This window comes from Gekko japonicus, unplaced genomic scaffold (assembly GCF_001447785.1).
Source record: "Gekko japonicus isolate JY-2015 unplaced genomic scaffold, Gekko_japonicus_V1.1 scaffold2664, whole genome shotgun sequence".
In the NCBI taxonomy this organism is placed as follows: Eukaryota; Metazoa; Chordata; class Lepidosauria; order Squamata; family Gekkonidae; genus Gekko; species Gekko japonicus.
In genome coordinates this window covers 131,774-155,732 of record NW_015172625.1, presented here as the reverse complement: position 1 = coordinate 155,732, position 23,959 = coordinate 131,774, and the positions used below count along the sequence as shown (strand labels likewise).

Below are 23,959 nucleotides of genomic sequence, written 5' to 3'. Positions count from 1 at the left end.
TCTGTCTATGCTCGTAGCCGCCGCCACCTCCTGCAGCAGTGAATTCCGCATGTTAGTTAACCGGCTGTGACTTGACAGAACTTTCCACTACCGTTCATTAACGGTGCTGCCAACGCTTTTGTTCCTCTGCTTTTTTTCGCTGGCATCGTCTACAGACCTTGTACATTTTTAATTCATCATTCATCTGCGTGTCGCACAATGCTGATGGATTGCGAGAGCGACGGCAGGTATCCTACCACTCCATTCAGCAGAGCTGGGGACCTTTTTACAAGCGTAAGTGGCTCTTCTGCCAGAGGAAGAGGCATTTCTTTTGGCGGAAGGCTGCCAGTGTTGGCTGTGCTGGGTGATAGGATCCACGCCAACGTGGAAACAATGTGTACATAATATGGAACAAGTCTGGTGCCAGGAAACAGAGAGAGGCACGGAAATAAAAGGGAGAAGCAAAACTGAAACAAGTGTTTTGGGGAGGAGACACTGGAAGTCATTCTGAGCCAGAACATCTCTTAAGGCCATGTTTACATGCTCCCTGGTCCAGCACGGGAGGGGAGCCCACGCTGATGAGAACGGGCTTTCACATATAGGACACTGCAGAGCTGGAAAAAGTACAGTCAAGTTTGGATTAGGGGGTTGGAGCACCTTCCGTATGAGGAAAGGCTGAAGAGTCTGGGGCTTTTCAGCTTAGAAAAGAGACTAAGGAGGGGACATGACAGAGGTTTATAGAATTATGCATGGGGTGGAGAGAGTTGACAAAGAGAACTTTTTCTCCATCTCCCAAAATACTAGAACTCAGGGGCATCCAATGAAGCTGATGGGCAGTTGGTTCAGGACAGACGAAGGGAAATACTACTTTACACAGAGAGTGATTAAAACGTGGAATTCACTGCCAAAGGATGTAGTGATGGCCCCAGGAATAGACAGCCTGAACAGGGGATTAGGAGAAAGAGGAGGAGGAGAGGAGATTGGATTTATATCCCACCAGGGCTTTTTTTGTAGAAAAAGCCCAGCAGGAGCTCATTAGCATAATAGGCCACACCCAATAGTAGAAACTCATTAGCATATTAGGCCACACCCCTGACAGCACCACTCATTAGCATATTAGGCCGCACCCACATGTTACCAGAAGTGTGGTCATCCAGCCACACCAACTTTTTGCTTCTTATTCTGTTTACCTTGTTTGCTGTCAAAACCCAGGGCCTTTTTTTGTAGCAGGAACTTATTTGCATGTTAGGCCACACAACCCTAATGTAGCCAATCCTAATGAGTTTCTGCTGTTGGGTGTGGCCTATTATGCTAATGAGTTCCTGCTGGGCGTGGCCAACTCAGGAGCCAGCCGGAACTCCGTTCCTGTGTGTTCCTGCCCAAAAATAGCCCTGTATCCCACCCTTCACTACCCAAAGGTGTCTCAGAGTGGCTTACAAACTCCTTTCCCTTCCCTCCCCACAACAGACACCCTGTGAGGCAGGTGGGGTTGAGAGAGCTCATTCCAGAACTGTCCTTGAGAGAACAGCTCTGCCAGAACTAGGACTTGCCCAAGATCATCCAGCCAGGTGCAAGTGGAGGAGTGGGGAATCAAACCCGGTTCTCTCAGATTAGAGTCCACGCACTTAACCACTACACCAAACTGGCTCTCGATAGATAGATTCATGGAGGACAAGTCTGTCAATGGCCACTCGCTGTGGTAACTGAGGGGAACTTCTACATTCAGAGGCACTAATCCTCTGAATCCCAGAGCCAGGAGGCAACATCAGGGGAAGGCTTTGGCCTCTATGCCATTATTGGCCCTCCAAAAGAACTGGTTGACCACTGTGTGAGACAAGATGCTGGACTAGATGGACCACTGGTCTGATCCAGCAGGGCTCTTCTTGTGTTCTTATGAGGAGAAGGCCTCGGCCTCTGTGCCCTGTTGTTGGACCTCCAGAGGAACTGGTTGGCTACTGTGTGAGACTGGATGCTGCACTAGATGGACTATTGGTCTGATCCAGCAACGCGTTTCTGATGTTCTTATTAGTCTAGACTGTGCCAAGGAAAGCTGGTATTCAAAGAGCCTCTCTTTTTAAAGCAGATTCTAGTGCATTGATCCCCAACATACTGTCTGCCAGCAACACGGTGCTTGCCAATGTGTTCCCCACTAGCTTCCTTCTGAAGGCATCACTTACCCAAAGCAAAGGCTTTTGTCCACCTCATTGGAGAAGGAGAGTCCAGAAACAACTGCAAGCTTGGCTTACAACTTCTCAGCATTTTGTGATTGGCCTCAGGAACAGGCAGCCCATTTCTGATTGCCTGCAGCTCTCCACAGGAGCCATTTTGTGGTGGTGCCCATTTCCTGTTCTCAAAATTATAAAAGCCCAACATAGGCTCAAGCAAATTGGCAACCCCTGATTGTATTGTTTCTTTGAGGGACCTCCACACACACTGTAAAAAGCCCTAGAAATGCTCCACCCGGAAGTGATGTCATCGCACTAAGCACATTGTGGGGGACACTCTAGCATTCAGCCAAAAACTCTATGGTGACCATAGATTTTTGGACTGAATGCTAGTGCATCCCCCGTCTGACGTGCCTGGTGTGATGATGTCACCTCTGGGTGACGTCATTGCGCCAAGCATGTTGGGCACTGTGGAGTTCTTTGGGGGGGGGGGGTTCTGCCCATCAGCCAGCTGGCCAATGGGCAGATCAGGGCCCCCGGAATTGGGGATAGCAACCCTAAGAGTCTCTCTCCCTCTCTGGTCTCGCCACTGAAATGGTGAGTTGTTCACATGGCAGATGCAGGAAGTCAAGAGAAGAAAGTGGGTTTAGCAGTCAATAAAGCTGTGTTCACAAATTACAGTGAATGTACATAAGGAGTGCATGCACAGTACCAGTTGCCAGGCTGAACCTAGCAACCAGCGGGAGGGTTTGGAGGTGGGAACATGGTGAAACCATAGAGTTTCCAACAATTCCTAGAGCTACTCATTGTCACTTCTGGTTTTTGCCCAGATGTAACATGCTGGCACAAAGGCTGGCGATTGGTGGCAAGCCTGGCAATTGTAAACCATATGTGTGTCCACACTATAGATGAAACTGGAGACCAGTACCTTGATAAGTGCGAATGCAACATGAGAATTCCTCAACATATTTAGAACGAAAAATCAAGCATGTACAAACCATATACAGTGTACAGTTGATTTCCCCCCCTTTCTACGGGCATTGAGTAATTTTGGGTTGCCAACCCTAGGTTGGAAAATTCCTGGAGATTTTGGGGTGGGGGTGGAGTAGGTTTGCCAGCTTTGAGTTGGGAAATATTTGGAGATTTGGGGTGTGTAGCATGGGGAGGGAGAGGTTTGGGGGAGCAGAGGGACCTCAGTGGGGTACAATGGCATAGACCCCGCTTTCCAAATCAGCCATTTTCTCTAGGGTTTCTCTGAAACCTAGAGACTAGTTGTAATTAGGGGTGAGGGTGGGGGGCCCCCATTGCCAGGCCCCATCTCTTCGCTAGGATGGATTAGCTGGCTGGCAATGGGGAGGATTATCCAAAAATTGAGGGAGGAACACCCGACATTTCGGCAATCTGCCTACATGACTTCAACGTGACCCAGAAGTTACATAGGCAGGTCGAGTATGTCGGGGCCACTCTCTGGTTTTTGAACAAGAATTCTATGGTAGAAGCTAATTCTGCCATAGAGTTTTTACCCAATGCCAGAGTAGAAGAAGAAGAAGAGAAGAGATTGGATTTATACCCCACCCTTCACTACCTTAAGGAGTCTCAGAGTGACTTACAAACTCCTCTCCCTCCCCCTCCCCACAACAGACACCCTGTGAGGCAGGTGGGGCTGAGAGAACTCTGACAGAAACTGCCCTTTCAAGGACAGCTCTCGTCAGAACTATGGCTTGCCCAAGGTCATCCAGCCAGGTGCAAGTGGAGGAGTGGGGAATCAAACCCGGTTCTCCCAGGTTAGAGTCCGTGCACTTAACCGCTACACCAAACTGGCTCTTGCTCCAATGTCCCCTGCATTGTTCCAATGTCTCCCATATGCCTATGTCACTTCTGGGTCACATTGGAAGTCACGTGGATATATTGCTGAAATGTACGAAGCAACTCCCAGCTTCCAGTAAGCTCACCTCCCCACCTTCGGCGGCTGCCTGGAGGGACTTGGCAACCCTCGTTGTAACTCCAAGCGATCTCTAGCCACCACCTGGATACTGGTTACCCTCAGTCAGGGGTGTCAAACATAAGGCTCAGGGGCCGGGATTGGCCATCCAGGCCATCTTATGCAGCCCGCGAGCAACTTATGCAAGGGAGGGAGCGCTGGGGGGAGTGGGAAGAGCCACTCCATTGTGGCTTCATCTGCAGCAGTCAAGCCTCGTTGGGGGCATCCGCCCAGCACTGCACTGCTGCCTCTCCGGTCCACCTCTGTGGGTCTTCCTCTGTGCCCCCCTCCCATCCCAGGGGGCCTTGCAGTGAGGATACACCAACTCGGAGCTCACCAGCGGCTGTCCTTTATAAAGTTTCTGTCTATAGTACCTGACATTACATTTTATGGCACACACGGCCCGGACCGACAAGGTGACACTTATGTCAGATCTGGCCCTCGTAACAAATGAGTTTGCCTCTGCCCTGAGTCATTCTCAGTGCATGCGCAGCTGAATGTGTGATTGGGACCTCTACATTTATCAAGGTATCGGTCCTCAGTTTTATTTACTATGTGATAGCTCACTGACTTTTTCTTCCAAACGGAAGTACGTATGTCCATTCAGGATGCATATGTATTCACTGTAATAGGTGAACAGGGCTTAAGAGTTTCATGGGTGTGGGAAATATGGATGCCAGCCTCCAGGTGGGACCTGGGGAGCCTCTGGAATTCCAACTCATCTCCAGACTGCAGAGATCAGTTCCTCTGGAGAAAATGGCTGCTTTGGAGGGTGGACTCTAGGGCATTGTACCCCCCACTGAGGTCCCTGTCCTCTCCAGGCTCCACCCCAAAATCTCCAGGAATTTCCCAGCCTGGAGATGGAAACCTTACCCCCATCCCCTGCTGGTGGCCGGGGGGGGGGCTAACAATGTTAGTGGGGGAGGTGCAAGAAAAGAAACCAGATAGGGTTGCCAAGTTGTTTTTGATCCGCAGCGGGGGACTCCCGCCTGGCGTCTGGAGTGCGCCATAGAGTTTTCCCTTGGATGACCGTGGCCCCACTCCCAGCGTGCCCGGTGTTGTCACGTCACTTCCGAGTGACGTGCATGTCGGGGTGGGGTTCCCCTCGGGGCCCCGATCGGCGGGGGGGGGGGAGGGGGCCTGTGGGGGGGGGGTTTCCCCGCCCGCCGGAGGGACTTGGCAAGCCTAAAACCAGCTCACTCTTCAAACTTTTCCAATGTGTATTTGAAACCAGAGCTCTTAGTCACTGGGGACCTTTTTTTAAATATAGGGATATGTCTGAAATTCTCTTATTCCTCCCGATTTCTCTCCGTTGCAGCCCAAGATTAAAACTGCTTCCCCGCATAAAAGGATAAATATTGCATTCCCACATCTGAGCATCAGAAGATCTACTTTCCCTGTCTGGCCTTCTTCTGACTTTTAAAGAAACGTTTTCAAAGCAGGCGCAACTGCTGTTCGATCCTGTCCCTTGTTAAATGCATAATATTATCCCTTTCCTGCTAGGCTGCTGCTGGATGCCGCAGATATAATTTTTCAGCATCAGTTTCTTTGAGTAAAAAGGCAAGGGGCATATCGGGCACACTTTGTTAACGATTTGCATGGAACTTTTCCCGTCAGCTCCTTGCCGGAATAGCAATTTCTTCCCTCCCTGGTGCCGGGTCCTATGAGCAGAGATAAGCCGTATGGCTTGGATTCTGTCTGAATCACGAACGGAGAAAGGTCACAGGGATGACCAGTGTTCCCTCTAAGCTGAGTTCGTGTGAGCTAGAGCTCACAGTTTTTTAGCCTCTAGCTCACACAGTTTTGTCTTAGCTCAGGAAGGAGGGCTCCAGAGCAAACTAATTGATGCAGCAGCCAAATCGCTCGCTCACAACTTTAATGCCAGGAGCTCACAAAGTAGAGGTTTTGCTCACAAGACTCCACCGCTTAGAGGGAGTATTGGAGATGACTGGCTCTTCTTCTCCCTGTAGGCGTCTGCATTTCCCAAAGCTGATCTTGAGGGTCATGGGGTAGGATTGCCAACCTGCAGGTGGCACCTGGAGATCTCCCGCTATTACGCTCAATCTCCAGATGACCAAGATCACTTCCCTGGGAGAAAATGGTTGCTTTGTAAGGTGGATTCTAGGGCATTAAACCCTGCTAAGATCCCTTCCCTCCCTAACCCTGATCTCCGCAGGCTCCACCCTCAACATCTCCAGGAATTTCCCAACCCAGAGCTGTCTGTCTTGGTCAGGAGACCCTTGAGGATGGCTTGGAATGTAGCACAGGAAAGGGACAGGAGCAGAGTTTTCGGGAACTCCTAGAGTGCACCCTTGATGTCATGACAGCACTTCCCGGTGTTTCTGGAAGTGATGTCACATGTAGGGTTGCCAACCTCCAGGTGGTTAACAAACACACAAAAATGGAAATACAGCGAATGCAGTTATACAAACAAATAAACAGAATCATCTGTTGCGCTGCACAAATCACACTAGAGACGACTCTAGTGTAGTTCTACTCTAGTTTAGTTCTACTGTAGTAATGTAGTTCTACTCTAGTAGTGTAGTGGTAGTTCTAGTAGAGTAGTTCTACTCTAGTAGTGTAGGGTAGTACTAGAACTCTAATAGTGTAGTTCTACTCTAGTGTAGTTCTACTCTAAGTTCTCTGTAAGGTCTGCTTACAACCAAAATTAATACACATAACTAGGGGTCGTTTCGTAGAAAAAGAGCTAGGGGAACTCATTAGCATAACTCATTAGCATATGCCACACCCCCTGACATCACTGGAAGTGTGTCATAAGGCCACACCCCCTGACATCAACGGAAGTGTTGGGGGCCCAGCGGTGGACCTGCAAGGCCGGCGGGAGTGTGAGGAAGCCCTGCCAAGGCCCTCCCTAGCCCCAGGCAGGCAGGGGTGGGGAGAGGCGGGGAGGAAGCAACTTACCCTCCCTCTTCTCCTACCTCCTCCTGGCTAAATGAGGGCTGGAAGCAGGGGGTGGGGCTTCGTCATGTGCGATCCCCCGCGATTCCCCCAAATCAACCTCTGCACATAACAAATAGTTTTGCCACCCTGCATAAATGACAACTGCACCAGTTGAATAGTGACCTGAGCCTGCTTCCTAGCTACTTGGAACATACTTGTAGACTTCATGTCATTTTGAATCTTGCCAGAGCTGGATTGAGCTCCATCACTAAAGAAAAGCGGCCTGATGAAGCCCTAAGAAACGGCAAAGCAACCTAGGTGTGCTGTCGCCGCTCCTTTGGTTCGCACTACAGCTAGTCCTGAGCTCATGCCGTCTATTGCAAGTTGTCTTCTAGAAACTCTTCTCTGCACCATGAGCTGGTGACCGCATCAATCTGAAGAGAGACTTGTACTTTTAAGGACTATTAGGTCATTTTGTGGTTGCACCCACCACACTGTGTCAGAATTCTGAAGGTGCCTGCAGGCTGAAAAGGCCTGGGGACTCCTGTATTACACAGCTGAACTTACTGAGTTTGATGGTGACAATCAGATGGGAGCCGATAATGGGGTCTGTTCAGTTCAGTTATGAACAAGTAGAACACCCACTGAACAGGTGTTTTTTAAAAAATGCATGGACAAAAATGCTGTCAATCCAAACAGATTGGCAGCCGTAAATGTCAGTGAGTACTTAGACAAACAACAAGTGATAGGATTTTAAAAAAACACATCACAGCATTTATTTATCACTGGTGTATATGATTTCTGACTGATTTAACTATCTATTTATCTATCTGCTAAGCAGCGCAACCACAACCGGGGGGGGGGGATTAGAACTAGTTGGGTTATATGCACGTGCAAAACATTGATTGTGCTATGCTGCACTGTTAGGAAGGAACAAGCCCAGACTTGGTTCCCCCAAGTTTGGAGAAAAATCTTCCTTCTGTCAACGTGACCCCAATTTGTGGATTTAAGTATCCGCCAATGGGGCCACAGTTGACTGATAGGTTGGATGAAGCAACCAGATGATAGGTGGAAATGGGTCAATGATTAGAAGAAAAGTCCACTGAAAACTCAGCTCTCTGCTTGTGACTGGAAAATAGGATGAGTGCAGAGCGAGGAGGTGTTCCAGGATCCCTGAAGATGATTACAAAAATGATTACAAAAAAGTGTAAGGAGAGTGATGGAGGGAGACAAGTGTGATGTGATTGCCTGATGACTGAGAGTGTGGAAGGAGAGGTGTCTCTGAGAGGATTCGTGTGTGAAGTTGAAAGAGAGACTATGGTCTGTGTGACTATGGGAGGTTTTGAGTCTATTCTGTGTGAATAGGACAAACAGTTTAGTCTGTGCGACTATGAGAGTTTGAGTCTGTTCTGTGTGAATAAAACAAAAGAGTTTAGCCTGTGTGGTTATATATATGAGAGATTAGACTGAGTGTCTATGCCTGTCGGAGTGGAGTTTTGGAGTTTGAGAGACTGTGATGCCAAGCTTTGCCAGTTATATTTACAAGTTCCTTTCTTCAGCAACAGTTCAAAATAACCAGAAACCTATTTTGTTCTTTATTAAATAAATCATTTTTTGTTTAAACTTATCCCAGTGATCAGAATAGTCCTTCCTCAGGGCCACATAGTCCTCTGAAGTGCCCAGACCCTAGGTCATTCTACCAAAAGACAGAGATTTGGAATTTTAAATTCCTGGTGGCAGCAGAAATCTACCAAGTTTATGTACACAGAGAGTGTTTTCAAGGTAAAACCATCTCCCCAATAAGCAAGGACGCCACACTGGGCTTTTTACTATTTTGCAGCAACAGACTAACATGGCTAAGTCCCCTGGAAAAAAGGCCAGGGGGCAGATAGGGCTCAGCTCTAAGAAAGACGTGGCCTTATTTTTCCTTTATTTTTTTTCCTGGAGACTGTCCTTGTTCATCAGGACAAGCAACTCCACCGCTTCCATGTCCTTCACTTCATCCACCCCTACGGAGGGTTCTTTGATTTCAGCACGCATGCGGTGTCCCTCGAGCTCCTCTTATCCCATTCCTCAAAGCATCCTCTGAAACTGGGCGATAAGCAGATTAGAAGAGCTGCCGCAGCCCTTCTTCGCTTGCCCCAACGTATTTCATCATCTCTCAGACAGATTCTCATCAGGTTGCTGACGAGATAGAGGGAAATAGCATCACCACCCCGTACCATAGATGGAATGCATCAGGTTGTGTCTAAAGCAGTGCAAGCGGTGCAAAGGTTTCGAAAGAGACTAACAGGCCAGTCCCGGTCACGTTCAGGGCAGGTTGATTGGAATCAAAGCAATTTAAATAATTGATTTAAACCACCGATAGGAACAGCGGGCTTTACGTGACTGATTTAAATCACGTTTCTGTCTCTTTGACTTTTTTTTGGGTGATTGTGTAAATATGTTCTTTTATATGCTGATATTATAACGCACTGCCCTGGTGCAAACCGAACTGGTAATTCTTTATTTTCACATAATTTTCGGTTTCTTCACATTGAATTTTCCACCCATTATGCGGGTATTTTTTCAGCGTATTTCCCCATCAATAAATCAGTATTATATGTGCTCGCTTCGGCAGCACAGATACTAAAATTGGAACGATACAGAGAAGATTAGCATGGCACAAAGAGAAAGTTTAGTCTGAGAAAATGATGATCCTAGTTCCCCCAAGGCAAAAATCTGAAAATCCTGAAACCCCGAAAATGTTTTCAGCTTTATTTATTGAACACGCTGGAGTATTAATTGGTTGCTTTATGATTAAAATGTATCAGATTGCAGTTAAATAGATTTTTTTAATGCGATGTAGGAATGCAAATCTAAGTGTTTTGCATTACAGGATTTTATATTTGCTTATGTGAAATCAAGGAGCTGCGGTGGCTCAAGTGGTTAAGACGCTGAACTGCAGGCTGTGGAAGGTCAGTAGTTCAGCAGTTCGAGACCTGGGTGCCGCAAGACAGAGTGAGCTCCCGTCTCCAGTTCCAGCTCCTGCCAACCTAGCAGTTCGAAAGCAAGAAATTGCAAGTAGATAAATAGGTACCACTTCAGTGGGAAGGTAACAGCGTTCTGTGTGCCTTGGTGTTTAGTCATGACCACGGAAACGTCTTTGGACAGCGCTGGCTCTTCGGCTTGGAAACGGAGATGAGCACCGCAACCCTAGAGTCGGACTCGATAGGTTTTCGAGCAAGGAAACCTTTACCTTTACCTATGAGAAATCAAAGGGTTCTCTTTGACTCTTCCTCTGCACTTAGGGTTTCCAGGTACCTCCCGGCAACTGGTGGGGAGAGGGTGGACTTACCAGGAGTGGGCAGGAGGCTCAGGCTATGTCGCTGGTGATGTGACGACATCCGTCCTGGCATGTACCTGAAGTGACATCATCGCATTGTGATGTCGTGGTGATGCTGTGAGATCTGAGCCAAAATTCTGTGGTAAAAAGGGCTTCTGCCATAGAGTTTTGGCCCAGATACCAGAGTGTCACCGTGACATTGCCAATGTGATGACTTCACTTCCAGTGCATGCTGTGACCAGTGTTCCCTCTAAGCTGTGGAGTCTTGTGAGCAAAAATTCTACTTTGTGAGCGTCTGGCATTAAAGCTGTGAGCGAGCGAATTGGCTCATGCATAAATTAGTTTGCTTTGGAGCCGTCTTTCCTGAGCTGAGATAAAAATGTGTGAGCCAGAGGCTTAAAAACTGTGAGCTAGCTCACACTTACTCAGCTTAGAGGGAACACTGTAAGTGACATTGCCACATCACCAGTGATGTAGCCTGGGCCTCCCTCCTGCTCCTGGTAAATCCCCCCGCAGGCCAGCTGATCAGTGGTGGAGGTGCGGGACCTGGGGGCATGGGACACTCTGCCTCCGTTAGGAAGCGAGCATCCCTATCTCCACCTTTGAGAAGAACACTAAGGAACTATTTTCCAAGAGTACAGGGAAGAGCTCCATGTGACGATGCAACTTCTGGCGTGACCTGGAAGTGACCTCATCACATTGCCATCATGGGACTGCCATGACATCAATTCCGTCTTGTGCTGGAAGTTACATCACCACATGGGAATGGTGATCACCCACACACCCATTTCGCCAGACAGTATCCTCCAGCCATCCAGCTAAGTAGCAGTGGGCAGTGGTCATGGGCAGCGGGAGTGGGCATCTTTCAAGCCTAGCCACATTCCTCTCCTTCCCCTCTCTGTCTCTTTCTCCCAGGAGCGGCTGGTTCTTTCCGTGTTACCTCGATTCGTCGTGCTCGAAATGATTAACGACATGACGAACGTGGAGGATGAGCACTTGCAGCATCAGTTCCACAAGATCTATATTCACCGCTACGAGAATGTCAGGTGAGTTTGCTCTTCGGATTTTTTTCCCCCCTGCTACTTTAACGATCTCCTCCTCTGCCAGGGGTTTCTCGGTGCCATCGTTTGATCAGTTCATCCATCACTGATTTGCAATGTTTGGAAGATGGTTCGTCCTTTTCTCTCCCGTTAGCAGACGAGCGTTTCACACAGTTTTGTCAAATTCATCAGAAGAGCTTGGTGACCGCTCTGCTGTCAGCCGGCTTTGGATTCTTGCTTGCTTCTTTTTGGTGGAAACTGGGGACTCATTTCTGACCCCCGCCTCCAGTCCTGTGAATATTGATATGCCAGTTTCTCGCACCGTCCACACCGATTGCAATCCCAGTGAGCCCCATTGGAATAAGTAGGATTTACTTCCAAGTAAATATGATTAGGATTAGGCTGTTATCTGTCTGGTGCAGGCAGCTCCAGCTCTACTGCATAAATAGGCAGTGTAGTACAATAGGCAGCCATTTTCATTACTCCTGGGACCTGTTACTAAGCGTTCCTTCACAAAATGCAAAAACTGTGAATGCAGTAATACAGTCACAACTATTTTAATAGAATTGTGTTCATTCAGGCAACAAGCAAGGAGCCTCCAAAACACTACAATAGAGTGTTACCGATCTCAAGGTAATATTTCGAGTTCTCTCTGGAAGAAGTGGCAGCTTTGTAAGGCAGACTTTATGATATATCATAGAGCAGGGGTGTCAAACATGAAGCCCGTGGGCCGGATCAGGCCCTCGGAGGGTTTCTATCCAGCCTGCAAAGAACTGGCTGTCTCCTGCTTCTTTCTCCGGTTCTGCTGCTGTGTCACAGCTTGCTTTGCCAGACTCTCTCAGTTGCACAGGACAGATAGGCAAGCTTCTGTTCCCTGCACTGGCTGAGGCTCTTCCCTTTCCTCCTTCCAGGAGGAAGGAGGGAATGAGCCAGAGCTTGCTTCCTGGCCAAGCTGCCTCAGTCACACAGGAGACAAGCCTTTCTGCCCCTCCATTGGCTAAGGCTCCTCAGTGCTAATGTTTTAAGCATGTTTTATTTAAAGTTTTTTAAAAAATCTTTGTGTTTGTCCTTTATAAAGTTTATATCTCCACTACCTGGCATTACATTTTATGACACACATGGCCCGACCCAACAAGGTCTCATTTATGTCAGATCTGGCCCTCATAAGAAGAGAGTTCAACATCCCTGCCATAATGTTTAGGAAAAACAGAAGCTAGAGTGACATCACAGTTGGTCTCCCTCACCTCTCCAGCGTCTGCCCACCCTTGGCTCCTTCCCCAAGCTGCAGGAATTTTCTAAGCCAGAGTTGCAACCCTAACTACAACCCGGCAGTTATGGGGAAATGAAAGTAAAAGGAAAGAACTGAGAATGCTAAAATGTGCATCTCAGAATCAGCGAACTCTTTTCAAACACAGTTAAGAACATAAGAACATAAGAGATGCCAATGTTGGATCAGGCCAAAGGCCCATCCAGTCCAACACTCTGTCACACAGTGGCCAAAAATACCAGGTGCCATCAGGAGGTCCACCAGTGAGGCCAGGACACTAGAAGCCCTCCCACTGTTGACCCCCCCCCCAAGCACCAAGAAGACAGAGCATCACTTGCCCCAGAGTCCCTATCTATACCTTGTGGCTAATAGCTACTGATGGACCTCTGCTCCATATCTATATATCTAATACCAAAGTGGCCCCGTCTGTGCGGATACTTAAATCCGCACATCGGGGGGCCCTGGGGGGGAGGGAGATGTTTGTGTGCACATGGGGAGGTCCCCACGTCTGCACAAAAATCTTAAAGTGTGGAAAAAAATATTGGGGGGGCCTTAATTTGCTAAAAGTAAAAAAGAGCGTCCCCTGCGCATGCGCAGGGGACGCTCTTGGAACGAGGGCTGGAGTTTGCAGCGCGTTCTTTCCCTCCCCCTCAACACACCTTAGCTTTCTCTACTCAACGCCGGCTTCCTGTCCTCTGACGGCATCGCCTCCCCCGCCCGGGCCGCAGTGTCCCCGGCCCTTCATCAGTCTCCTGATACGGCCGGCGGGCGGGAACCGTAGGGGGGGGCTGAGGCGGTGAGCGCGCATTCAGTTCCCCCGGAGAAAGAGGCGGCGCTGCCCCTGACTAGGCCGAGGCGGTGAGGGCGATGCTGATGGAGGGAGGAGGAGGGCCGGGCCACGCTCGGCCGCTGGGTCTCCGTCCGCCGGCAGGGAAGGGAGGGGAGGAGGACGACGACGACGGGCGTTTATGGGGCACCGCTGAGGGCAGCCGGGCCCAAGTCCAGTGGGGGGCCCCCCAAAATGTCCGGCCGCTGCTCTCGACTCGGCAGGGAGGTGCTTCTTTGCGGCGGGACCGGAACTGCTTGCTTCTGAATAGGGAGAGAGGAGGGGGCTTCGGATGGGGCGCAGCAGCGAAGAGTTCGGCAGCCGAATCCTGGGAAGGTCTCCTCTCAAGTAAGTCACCAAGAAAGACGATCCGCTCTCGAGCCCCCCCCCCTTCTCCCGCCCCCGCGATTTCCGCGGGTCCCCTTTCTTGTGCTTATCTAATTCCCTCTTGAAGCTGTCCACCGCCACCACCTCCTGTCCACTACCACCACCTCCTGTGGCAGTGAATTCCATGTGTTAATCACTCTTTGGATGAAGAAGTACTTCCTTTTATCCATTCTAACCCGACCCGACAGGAAGTTCTGCTCCTTCCTGGCCGCTGTCCTTGAAGCAAAGTAGTGCAGGGGATTCAAGAGCCTCCTTCCTGGCCGCTGTCCATGAAGCAAAGTAGTGCAGGGGATTCAAGAGCCTCACATTCTCTTGGGTGAGGATGGTGCCTCTTGGAGGCTTGCTGGGCACCAGTGCTTGGCATCCAGGGTCTCCGGCCAGCTCAGTTCCTCTCATTGGCAAAGTGCTCGAGATTTCAAGATGTCTTTGCACCAGACTTGTGCATCTCATTTGTTTGCATTTGATGCTCTAGGCTAATCCTGCATTGAACAGGGGGGTTGAACCAGATGGCCTGTATGGACCCTTCCTTCCAACTCTGTGATTCTATGGACTTAAAGAACTTAAATCATGACTCTTCGCAAATTGTAGCCAAGGTGGTGCACAGCATTCGGATCAATGACAATAAGGCAGTCAAACCCCCGTAAACACCAGCAGGACTCTACAGCAATGGCAATGGACTAAAAGAAGGACCGGAAGCATTAAAAATGAGGTCAGCTTAAGGAGAAAATCAAAATGTGCTAGGAATCTTGTGACTTGCCAAACCAAAAACATCCTTCTTTGGGGGCAGGAGGGCAATCAGAGATCTCACTGAAAATGTCAACTCGGTGTGCGACTGCAATAAAAAAAGGCAAACGCAACACTCGGGGTTATTAAGAAGGGAACGGAAAACGGATCAGCCAGTATCACAATTCCCTTGTGTAAACCGATAGAGCGGCCTCATTTGGAATACTGTGTATAGTTCTGGTCACCACACCTCAAAAAAGATATTATAGGATTGGGAAAGGTGTAAAAAAAAAAGGGCAACTACAATGATCAAGGGGATGGAACAACTTCCCTATGAAGAAAGGTTAAAGAGGTTAAGGCTCTTTAGCTTGGAGGAACGAGGGCTGAGGGTTGACATGATAGAGGTTCACAAGATTATGCATGGGATAGAGCAGGTAGAGAAGTACTCTCCTCCCTTTCTTACAATACAAGAACTCATTGGCACTCAGTGAAATTAATGAGCAGTAGGCTGAGAACAGATCAAAGGAAGTATTTCTTCACCCAAAGAGTAATTAACACATAGGATTCATTGCCGCAGGGAGTGGTGGCGGCTACAAGCACAGACAGCTCCAAGAGGGGATCGGATAAACATATGGAGCAGAGGTCCATCAGTGGCTATTAGCCACAAGGCATAGATGGAACATTCTGTCTGGGGCAGTGATGCTCTGTGTTCTTCTTGGTGCTTGAGAGGGGCAACAGTGGGAGGTCATTCTGGAGTTCTGGCCCCACTGGTGGACCTCCTGATGTCACCTGGGTTTAGGCCACTGAGTGACACAGTGTTAGACTGGATGGGCCACTGGTCTGATCCAACATGGCTTCTCTTATGTTCTTATTTCAAGTCCCTGAGCATTCATCAGATGTTGGAGGAGGAGATTTTTGGAAGAGTGGGGTGAGATTCCCTAACTGTTTCCCCTTCACATGGTTTCTCATGGTCCTCCATCTTGCTCCTTCTAACAGGAGACAAAGACATGGAAACAGTCTTGGAGCAAGCTGAGCCATAATGGTTCTTGTGGTGCTGGTGGACCAGAAAGGTCTGGTCAGCTTTGGTCTGCACCAGGATTACTAACCTCCAGGAGGAGCCTGTAATTTTTCTGGAGTTGCAACTGATCTCCAGAGTATGCAGGTCAGTTCCTCCGGGCAAAATGGCAGCTTTGGAGGGCAGACTCTAGAAGGAACAGAAGTCCTTCTCCAGGTCCTGCCCCTCAGGTATCCAGGAATTCCCCATGCCAGCGTTGGCAACTTGACTGAGGCACTGGTGATTATGATGATGGTTATTAGGCTAACCTGTTTTGGGGGAGCAGCCCTTCAGGAACTTTCTCAGTAAGATAAAGGGCCAGTCCATCCTTGGCATAGAGCCTCACCCACTTGCTGATAATGAAAGGACTTGGCTTACCTGGGAGAATTGCAAGGAGGGCTCCCAACTGCAAGTAGGGCCTAGGCAAATGCTGGGAGATTTGGAGGATGATGCCTGGAGAAGGTGTCATTTAGGGAGAATGTGATGTCTGTGGTAAAGAGCATTGAGACTAGGGAAACTTTCTAGAGCCGGGGTGTCAAACATGTGGCCCGTGGACCGGATCAGGCCCTCAGAGGGCTCCTATCCAGCCTACAAGGAACCAGCTGTCTCCTGCTTCTTCCTCCAGTTCTGCTGCTGTGTCGCAGCTTGCTTTACCTGACTCTCTCAGTCGCACAGGACAGATAGGCAAGCTTCTGTTCCCTGCACTGGCTGAGGCTCCTCCCTCTCCTCTTTCCAGGGGAGATAGGGAACAAGCCAGAGCTTGCTTCCTGGCCAGGCTACGTCAATCACACAGGAGACAAAGGCAAGCCTTTCTTCGCCTCCATTAGCTGAGTCTCCTCAGTGCTAACGTTTTAAGCAAGTTTTGTTTAAAGTTTTGAAGGATCTTTCATTGTTTGTGTTCTTTATAAAGTTTATTCTTCTGCTACCTGGCATTACATTTATGACACACATGGCCCAGCCCACCAAGGTCTCCTTTATGTCAGATCCGGCCCTCATAACAAATGAGTTTGACATCCCTGTCCTAGAGCATCATAATGGAGGCCGTTTTCAATTTCTCAAGGGCAAGACATTAAGGGCTGGGGGTGGGGAATTCCTTACTGACTTGGGCAATTGGGAAGCCTAACCAGCTGGTATGCAAAAAAAAAAATAGTTTCCTGCACAACCCATACTGGATGTACTAGCCAAATGGATCCTTCCTCAAGCCCCAAGTCTCGCACAGTGGATTGATGCTCCCGGAGGCATGTCTGAACAGGCTTCCATCAAACACACAGGTATTTACGGCAAGTCCCATTTGTTTTGAATGAGCCCATGTGCAGTTATAAGTGCCGAGCTGCATCTGTTGGCCGTGCCCTCCCTTAACAAGATGCATTGTTATTCCCAAGGTGTCCTATTATCTCGATCATCTCCTTGCCCTGGGCATCACGACCTAGCTTTTAAGGGCTGTTTTGCTAGTTGCTTACAAAACGAGACATTGCAGGTAATCAAACGGCTATTGTAGAAGTAGTTGAAAAATGAGCCTCCCCTTAATAAGGTACGTGGGAAAAACCTAGCATTGGGCTAAGAAACAAAGCTTTCTCGGCAAAGTAAATAAGGGCCAGTGAAGTAAATAAGCTTTTCCCTCTCCATTGAGTTTGAATAGATTTTCCTTTTCCTGTGACCAGGGGTCGTTTCGTAGAAAAAGAGCTAGGGGAACTCATTAACATAACCCATTAGCATATGCCACGCCCCCTGACATCACTGGAAGTGTGTCACAAGGCCACACCCCCTGACATCACCGGAAGTGTGTCATAAGGCCACACACCCCGCCCCCAATGGTCCCGGCCGCCACCGCTGGCCTGGCAGCTCCACTGCCGAGCCCCATGAGGGGCCCGGCGGTGGACCTGCAAGGCCGGCGGGAGTGCAAGGAAGCCTCACGAAGGCCCTCCTTGGCCCCAGGCAGGCAGGGGTGGGGAGAGGCAGGGAGGAAGCAACTTACCCTCCCTCTTCTCCTGCCTCCTCCTGGCTGAATGAGGGCCGGAAGTGGGGCGTCCGGAAGCAGGGGGCGGGGCTTCGTCATGTGCCCCCCCGTACCTCACCCGGGGGAACTGCGATTCCCCGCGATCCCCCTCAAAATGACCTCTGCCTGTGACCCTGATTTAGCCAAGACAAAGCATCTTATTGAATGTAGTTGAAGAAACAAGAACCTGGAATGAAGGACCGTGTCCTTCCGTGAACCACATGCGGACCTCAGATGGTCGCCTACTCGTTGTCCCATCCACTTATGGTAGCCCACCTCGCATCAGCTAGAACCTGTGCTTTTTCTACCATCGCTCCCACTTTATGTGCATAGAGACCTTCAGGAACAGAGCATCTTCCTGAAACGTTGAAGAGTGACAATTAGAGCTGGGCATCATCTCACAATCCCTGAGGTTTTGTGGTCGGTTCTACCTCTCGTAGCAGCCATTTTGTGGTTGTGCACCCACCACCCAGTGTCAGAATTCCAAAGATGGCTGCAGACTCAAAAGAGGTTGGGGGGTGGGTGGGAAGGGCTGCCCTAGAAGAGGTGATGCCACAAAGGTCCACCATCTGAAGCTGCCGTTTCCTCCAGGGGAATTGATCTCTGTGTCTGGTAATCAGTCGTAAATCCAGGAGAACTCTAGGCCCACCTCCAGGCTGGCAAGCCCACCTTAGAGATGCCAGACTCCCCCACCCCCAGTGGGGGCGGGAGTTCCCCACTCCCAAGCCGCACCTCTCCACTGCTGATCAGCTGGCTGGCAGGGCGGAATTACCACAAAAAAGGGAGTTTCATCCGATGTTTCAGTGACATGCCTAAGTGACTTCCACCATAGAGTTTTTGTCCAAAAACCAGAGAGTCACCCCAATGTCCCCGACATGTTGTCAGGTAACCAGTCAAATCACTCTCTACATGCACTTTCTTTAGTGTATGTTTTATTTAGAGATATGATATGCTATGGGTCCAAATGTTTTGTTAGGACTGATTTGCATGGCGGGAAACGCAAGGTATAGTTACAACCCCAAGTTCCATACATTCAACGTCAGCATTACTACAGTGGCCCTGAAAGATATACAGCCGCTACCTAGCCAGACACAGACTCTTCTCCAAGGACATTTCTCATGAGTACAATGTCTACGGGGCCTCTTGGAAGATTACAGAGTGGCCTCCCTACTCCCAACTCGCAAACACTCCCCTCCTCAGGAATGCAATGGCAGGCAAGGGCAAAGTTTAGAAACTGCAAGCAGGCAGAAAGAGGTAAATCATGGGAAAAGGTTACAGTAAAATGTTACAGGTTATAGGTCATTCAGGTCTTAAGCAAGATACATCATCAAGTGCCAACTATGTACCCATTATTGATGGCCCCAGTCTGACACATGTCTACATCACTTCTGGGTCGTGTTGGAAGTCACGTGGGCACATCGCTGAAACATTGGATGAAACTCACTGCTCCTGGTAAGCCCAGTCCCCATCTCCTGCTGGCTGCCAGGGGGGACCAGGCAACCCTACCTCACCTGGAGATTGGTAACACTGCCTCGGATGAGGTGGTCTGGTGGTAGGGTAGGGGAACAGCAAACAGGTCGCCAGTCGTTCATCGCTGACCAAAAAGGTGGCACCTTTTTCGTATATAGCATCGAGCGTTTGCATCGATTGTGCTGATAGTCATCTGTAACAACCCAAGGTACCAATTCCCTTTCCCCTTGTGTCTACAGTATTCTTTTTGCAGATGTGAAAGGATTCACTAACCTCTCCACGACATTATCGGCCCAGGAGTTGGTCCGGATGCTGAACGAACTCTTTGCCAGATTTGATCGCCTTGCGCACGTGAGTCGAGTGGTCTAGTCCTTTTCTGCATGTCAAAAAGAGAATGTACTGTTGTGGTAGAACTGTGGGGACAGTCTGCAGGGTATGTGACTCTCCAAACTGAATGCAGCCTGATACCTGTGCGTTGCGACTTGGCGTGTCTTTACAGTACCAGCGGGACAGCATAAAGGGTAGATTTATGGTGCCATGCATCCGTGTGGCTTCCCTTTGGCTTGGTTGGCATATGGACGAGAGCAAAAAGTTGTTCTGTCCTCCTCCGGGGGGCAAGATCAGATTGAATGATCTTAAGTTACAGGACAGTGGTTTCCAATCCTTAAGTCACAGGAGGGAAGAGAAACTTCCTAATAGTCACAGGGGTCCAAAAAGGAAACCAATTACCTATGGAGTATGTTTGCTCTCCCTCACTGGAGGTAGGGTTGCCAGGTGCAGTGAAGGATTTGGGGGGCATTCCAGGACATTGCCGATATGATAGTGCCACCCGAAAGTGACGTTATCATGTCGGCGACATTGTGTGGCAACACTCTGGTTTAAGGGCATAACTCTATGGTCTTAGGCCAAATTTACCATAGAGTTTTGCCCACAAAAGCTGTGGTGGCTCAAGTGGTTAAGACGCTGAACTGCAGGCTGCGGAAGGTCAGTAGTTCAGCAGTTCGAGACCCGGGTTGCCGCATGATGGAGTGAGCTCCCGTCTCTAGTTCCAGCTCCTGCCAACCTAGCAGTTCGAAAGCAAGAAACTGCAAGTAGATAAATAGGTACCACTTTGGTGGGAAGGTAACAGCGTTCCCGTGCGCCTTGGTCTTTAGTCATGCCGGCCACATGACCACGGAAACGTCTTCGGACAGCACTGGCTCTTCGGGGATTATTAGGAAGGTTATTGTAAACAGATCAGCCAATATCATAATGCCGCTATATAAATCAATGGTGCGACCTCATCTGGAATACTGTGTACAATTCTGGTCACCACACCTTAAAAAGGATATTATAGCTTTGGGAAAAGTGCAGAAAAGGGCAACTCGAATGATAAAAGGGTTGGAACACTTTCCCTATGAGGAAAGGTTAAGGCGCTTAGGGCTCTTTAGCTTGGAGAAACGACGACTGAGGGGTGACATGATTGAGGTTTATAAGATTATGCATTGGAAAGAGCAGGTAGAGAAAGAGGTACTTTTCTCCCTTTCTCACAATACAAGAACTCATGGGCACTCCATGAAATTGCTGAGCGGTCGGGTTAGAACGGATAAAAGGAAGTACTTCTTCACCCAAAGAGTGATTAACACTTGGAATTCACTGCCACAGGAAGTGGTGGCAGCTACAAGCATAGACGGCTTCAAAAGGGAATTAGATAAGCATATGGAGCAGAGGTCCATCAGTGGCTATTAGCCACAAGGTATAGATAGGGACTCTGGGGCAAGTGATGCTCTGTCATCTTGGTGCTTGGGGGGGTCAACAGTGGGATGGCTTCTAATGTCCTGGCCCCACTGGTGGACCTCCTGATGGCACTGGTATTTCTGGCCACTGTGTGATACAGAGTGTTGGACTGGATGGGCCTTTGGCCTGATCCAACATTGGCATCTCTTATGTTCTTATGTTCGGCTTTGAAACGGAGATGAGCACCGCAACCCTAGAGTCGGACTCGACTGGCTTTCAAGCAAGAGAACCTTAACCTTTACCTATACCTTTGCCCACAAACCAGAGTGTTGAGCATGACGTTCCCGATGTGATGACATCACTTCCGGGTGATGTCATCATATCAGGGATGTTGCACCCAGAAATGGCTGTTTGGGGATGGGGCAGGCAGAAGCCCCCCAAAGCAGGGAAACCCCTGCTGGGACCTGGGGACTGGCAACCCTAATTGGAGGTCTCCGGCACCCTTTCCAATCCCACGAGTCTCCGCTGCATATCTGAATCCTGCTGTACCATGAATTGTGCATTCCTGACTAGGGAACAAATTTGTCTGGGGGGGGGGAATCCTCTTTGGTTATTTACACGCATCCCTGTGGTTTCCGTGTTCATTTTCCATAGGCTTCACCTCTGAGGACTTTCTGGATTCCTTTAGGGAAGATGAAACATAGATTTTCCTACCCCTGGTGGCAGACTCAAATGTCTCACAACTAGAGCATTCAGTGGGGAATGAACTCATGGGCACTCCATGAAATTGCTGAGCGGTCGGGTTAGAATGGATAAAAGGAAGTCCTTCTTCACCCAAAGAGTGATTAACACTTGGAATTCACTGCCACAGGACGTGGTGGCGGCTACAAGCATGGACGGCTCCAAGAGGGAATTAGATAAGCATATGGAGCAGAGGTCCATCAGTGGCTATTAGCCACAAGGTATAGATAGGGACTCTGGGGCAAGTGATGCTCTGTCATCTTCGTATTGGGGGGATCAACAGTGGGAGGGCTTCTAATGTCCTGGCCCCACTGCTGGACCTCCTGATGGCACCTGGTATTTTTGGCCACTGTGGGATACAGAGTGTTGGACTGGATGGGCCTTTGGCCTGATCCAGCATTGGCATCTCTTATGTTCTTATGTTAACTCCGGCAGATGCCCGTGGCTGCATGGGAGATGGGAAACCTGACCGAGAATGAAATGTCTGGATTAGGTCATCACAAGCCCTGCCTCCTGCAGTCATCCTGACTTGCAAGGTTCTAATTTGACATCTCACAGGAGGTGGAAAGTCTTCCTTTAGCAGTCCTGAGGTTTTTCTCCCCATTAGATGTTGCACACTTGGAGTTACTTCCTACTGACTCAGACCCTTGGTCCATCTAGGTCTTTATTATCTATTCTGTCTGACAGTGGCTCCCCAGAGTGTCAAGCAGAGAAAGGTCATCCCCGTCACCTGCTACCTGAGATCTTCTAACTAGAGATACCAGGGATTCAACCTGATTTGACAGCTAGGAAGCATCTTGGCTGCACTGTGAATGGGACAGATGCTGCTTCCTTCCTCTTTCTGTTATTAAGTACCCATTCCTGAACAATTCTGACCACCTCCATACTAGAAGGGGCCGTGGCTCAGTAGCGGAGCATCTGCTTTGCCTGCCCAAAGTCTCGGGTTCAATCCCTGGCATCTCCATTTAACAGGATCAGGTAGTAGGTGATGTGAAAGACCTTCCTCTGAGACCAGCATTCCCTCTAATCTGAGTGAGCGGGAGCTAACTCACAGTTTTTTAGCCTCCGGCTCACACATTTTTTGTCTTTTTAAAAATATTACACTGTTTATTGATGATTAAAATAAAGTGCAAAGCAGTACTTAGCAAAGCATGACTGAAAAACAATTACAAAGTGATCATTAAGTCCGTGGTGAATCAAGGATTGCCATTACAAGTTGTCTGCCAATTCTGAGCTTATCATTCAAACAATAAATGGAGTTCAAGCCAATTTTAAAGATCCTTCCAAGTACTTAATGGTGAAGATATAAGGTGTGTGAATCAATTAAGAGTGCTTTCTGTAATATTCCTCCTGGGTCAGCAAAAGCATCTAGCCATGGTGTTAGCCGAATTGCTCTTGGAGAGGAACAATCGGTACAGTTATTTTTATTGGGATTCTTCCGTCTATGTTTACGGAGGATGGCACTGTTTCCGAGGTTCCCAATGAAAGACTGAGGCAAACTTCCTTAATAAAAATAATAGTTTACTGACACACTTCACTCAATAACATACAACAATCACAGCACACAAGACTAAGAAATTAAAGGTAGAATAATACAACACAGTTATGGTGGTTGATGCTCTGGGTTATAATTACCTAGCTGCAACTGCGTGGCTCCAAACTTCAAGGGAAGGGGTAAGGATGGGGAGAAAATTGGAAAAGAATGGCAAATGGACTCAGACCAGCTAAGAACACGTGCCAAAGAGACTCTAGCTGCGCAGTTCTAGAGAATGGGTAGGATATGGGTTAGCAAGCTGGGCTTAAGAGGGAAAGCAGGTTCTATAGAGGATGTCGTTTGAGAGCAATGGGGGTTTCAGGGTCGTGAGCGAGAGGTCAAGAACACAAGAGAGAGAGAGGGCTTCCAGTTTGGTCTCCGCGAATGGCAGACGCAACTTCAGGACGCTCCCGAGGGCGTTTTCGCCCGCCCGCGGCAGAGGGGGGGATCCGCACAAGCGGAGACCCGGACGAGCCCCAGACAGGGGCTCCGACTCGGGGGGCGCGAGGGGGTGCCTCTTTCTCGACTGGAAGGTCGGAAATTGAGGCTCCCCTCTTGCCCCAATGAACCTCGCCACGTCCGCGGCCCCGCATGGGGCTTAGCGGAGCCGCCAGACGCCACCTGAGTGATGAAGCGAAAATACGAATAAAAGAAAAAGAGCGGCTGAAATTGTAAGTTGTCGATCGATATGATGAAAAGAAGCTAAGCACGTCTCTTCCCCCCCCCCCAGCGAAAGAGGAGGGGGGGATCCCTGTACTCCCGTTTAAAAAGAAATTTTAAAGGAGAAAAAGGGGGGGGGAGAACGAAAGCTAAGAAGGGAGGTGTCACCCGGTGATGAAACGTCTGAAAGAAAG

General features: G+C 49.1%; 1 protein-coding gene across 1 annotated transcript in view; it reads left to right on the top strand.

Moving 5' to 3' along the window:
- ADCY8 (adenylate cyclase 8 (brain)) overlaps positions 1-23,959 on the top strand; it is a 208,884-nt gene that overhangs the window by 73,322 nt on the left and 111,603 nt on the right. The window contains 2 exon segments of the mRNA XM_015421680.1: positions 11,267-11,397; positions 19,354-19,465. Coding sequence (XP_015277166.1) covers positions 11,267-11,397; positions 19,354-19,465 — 243 coding nt within the window.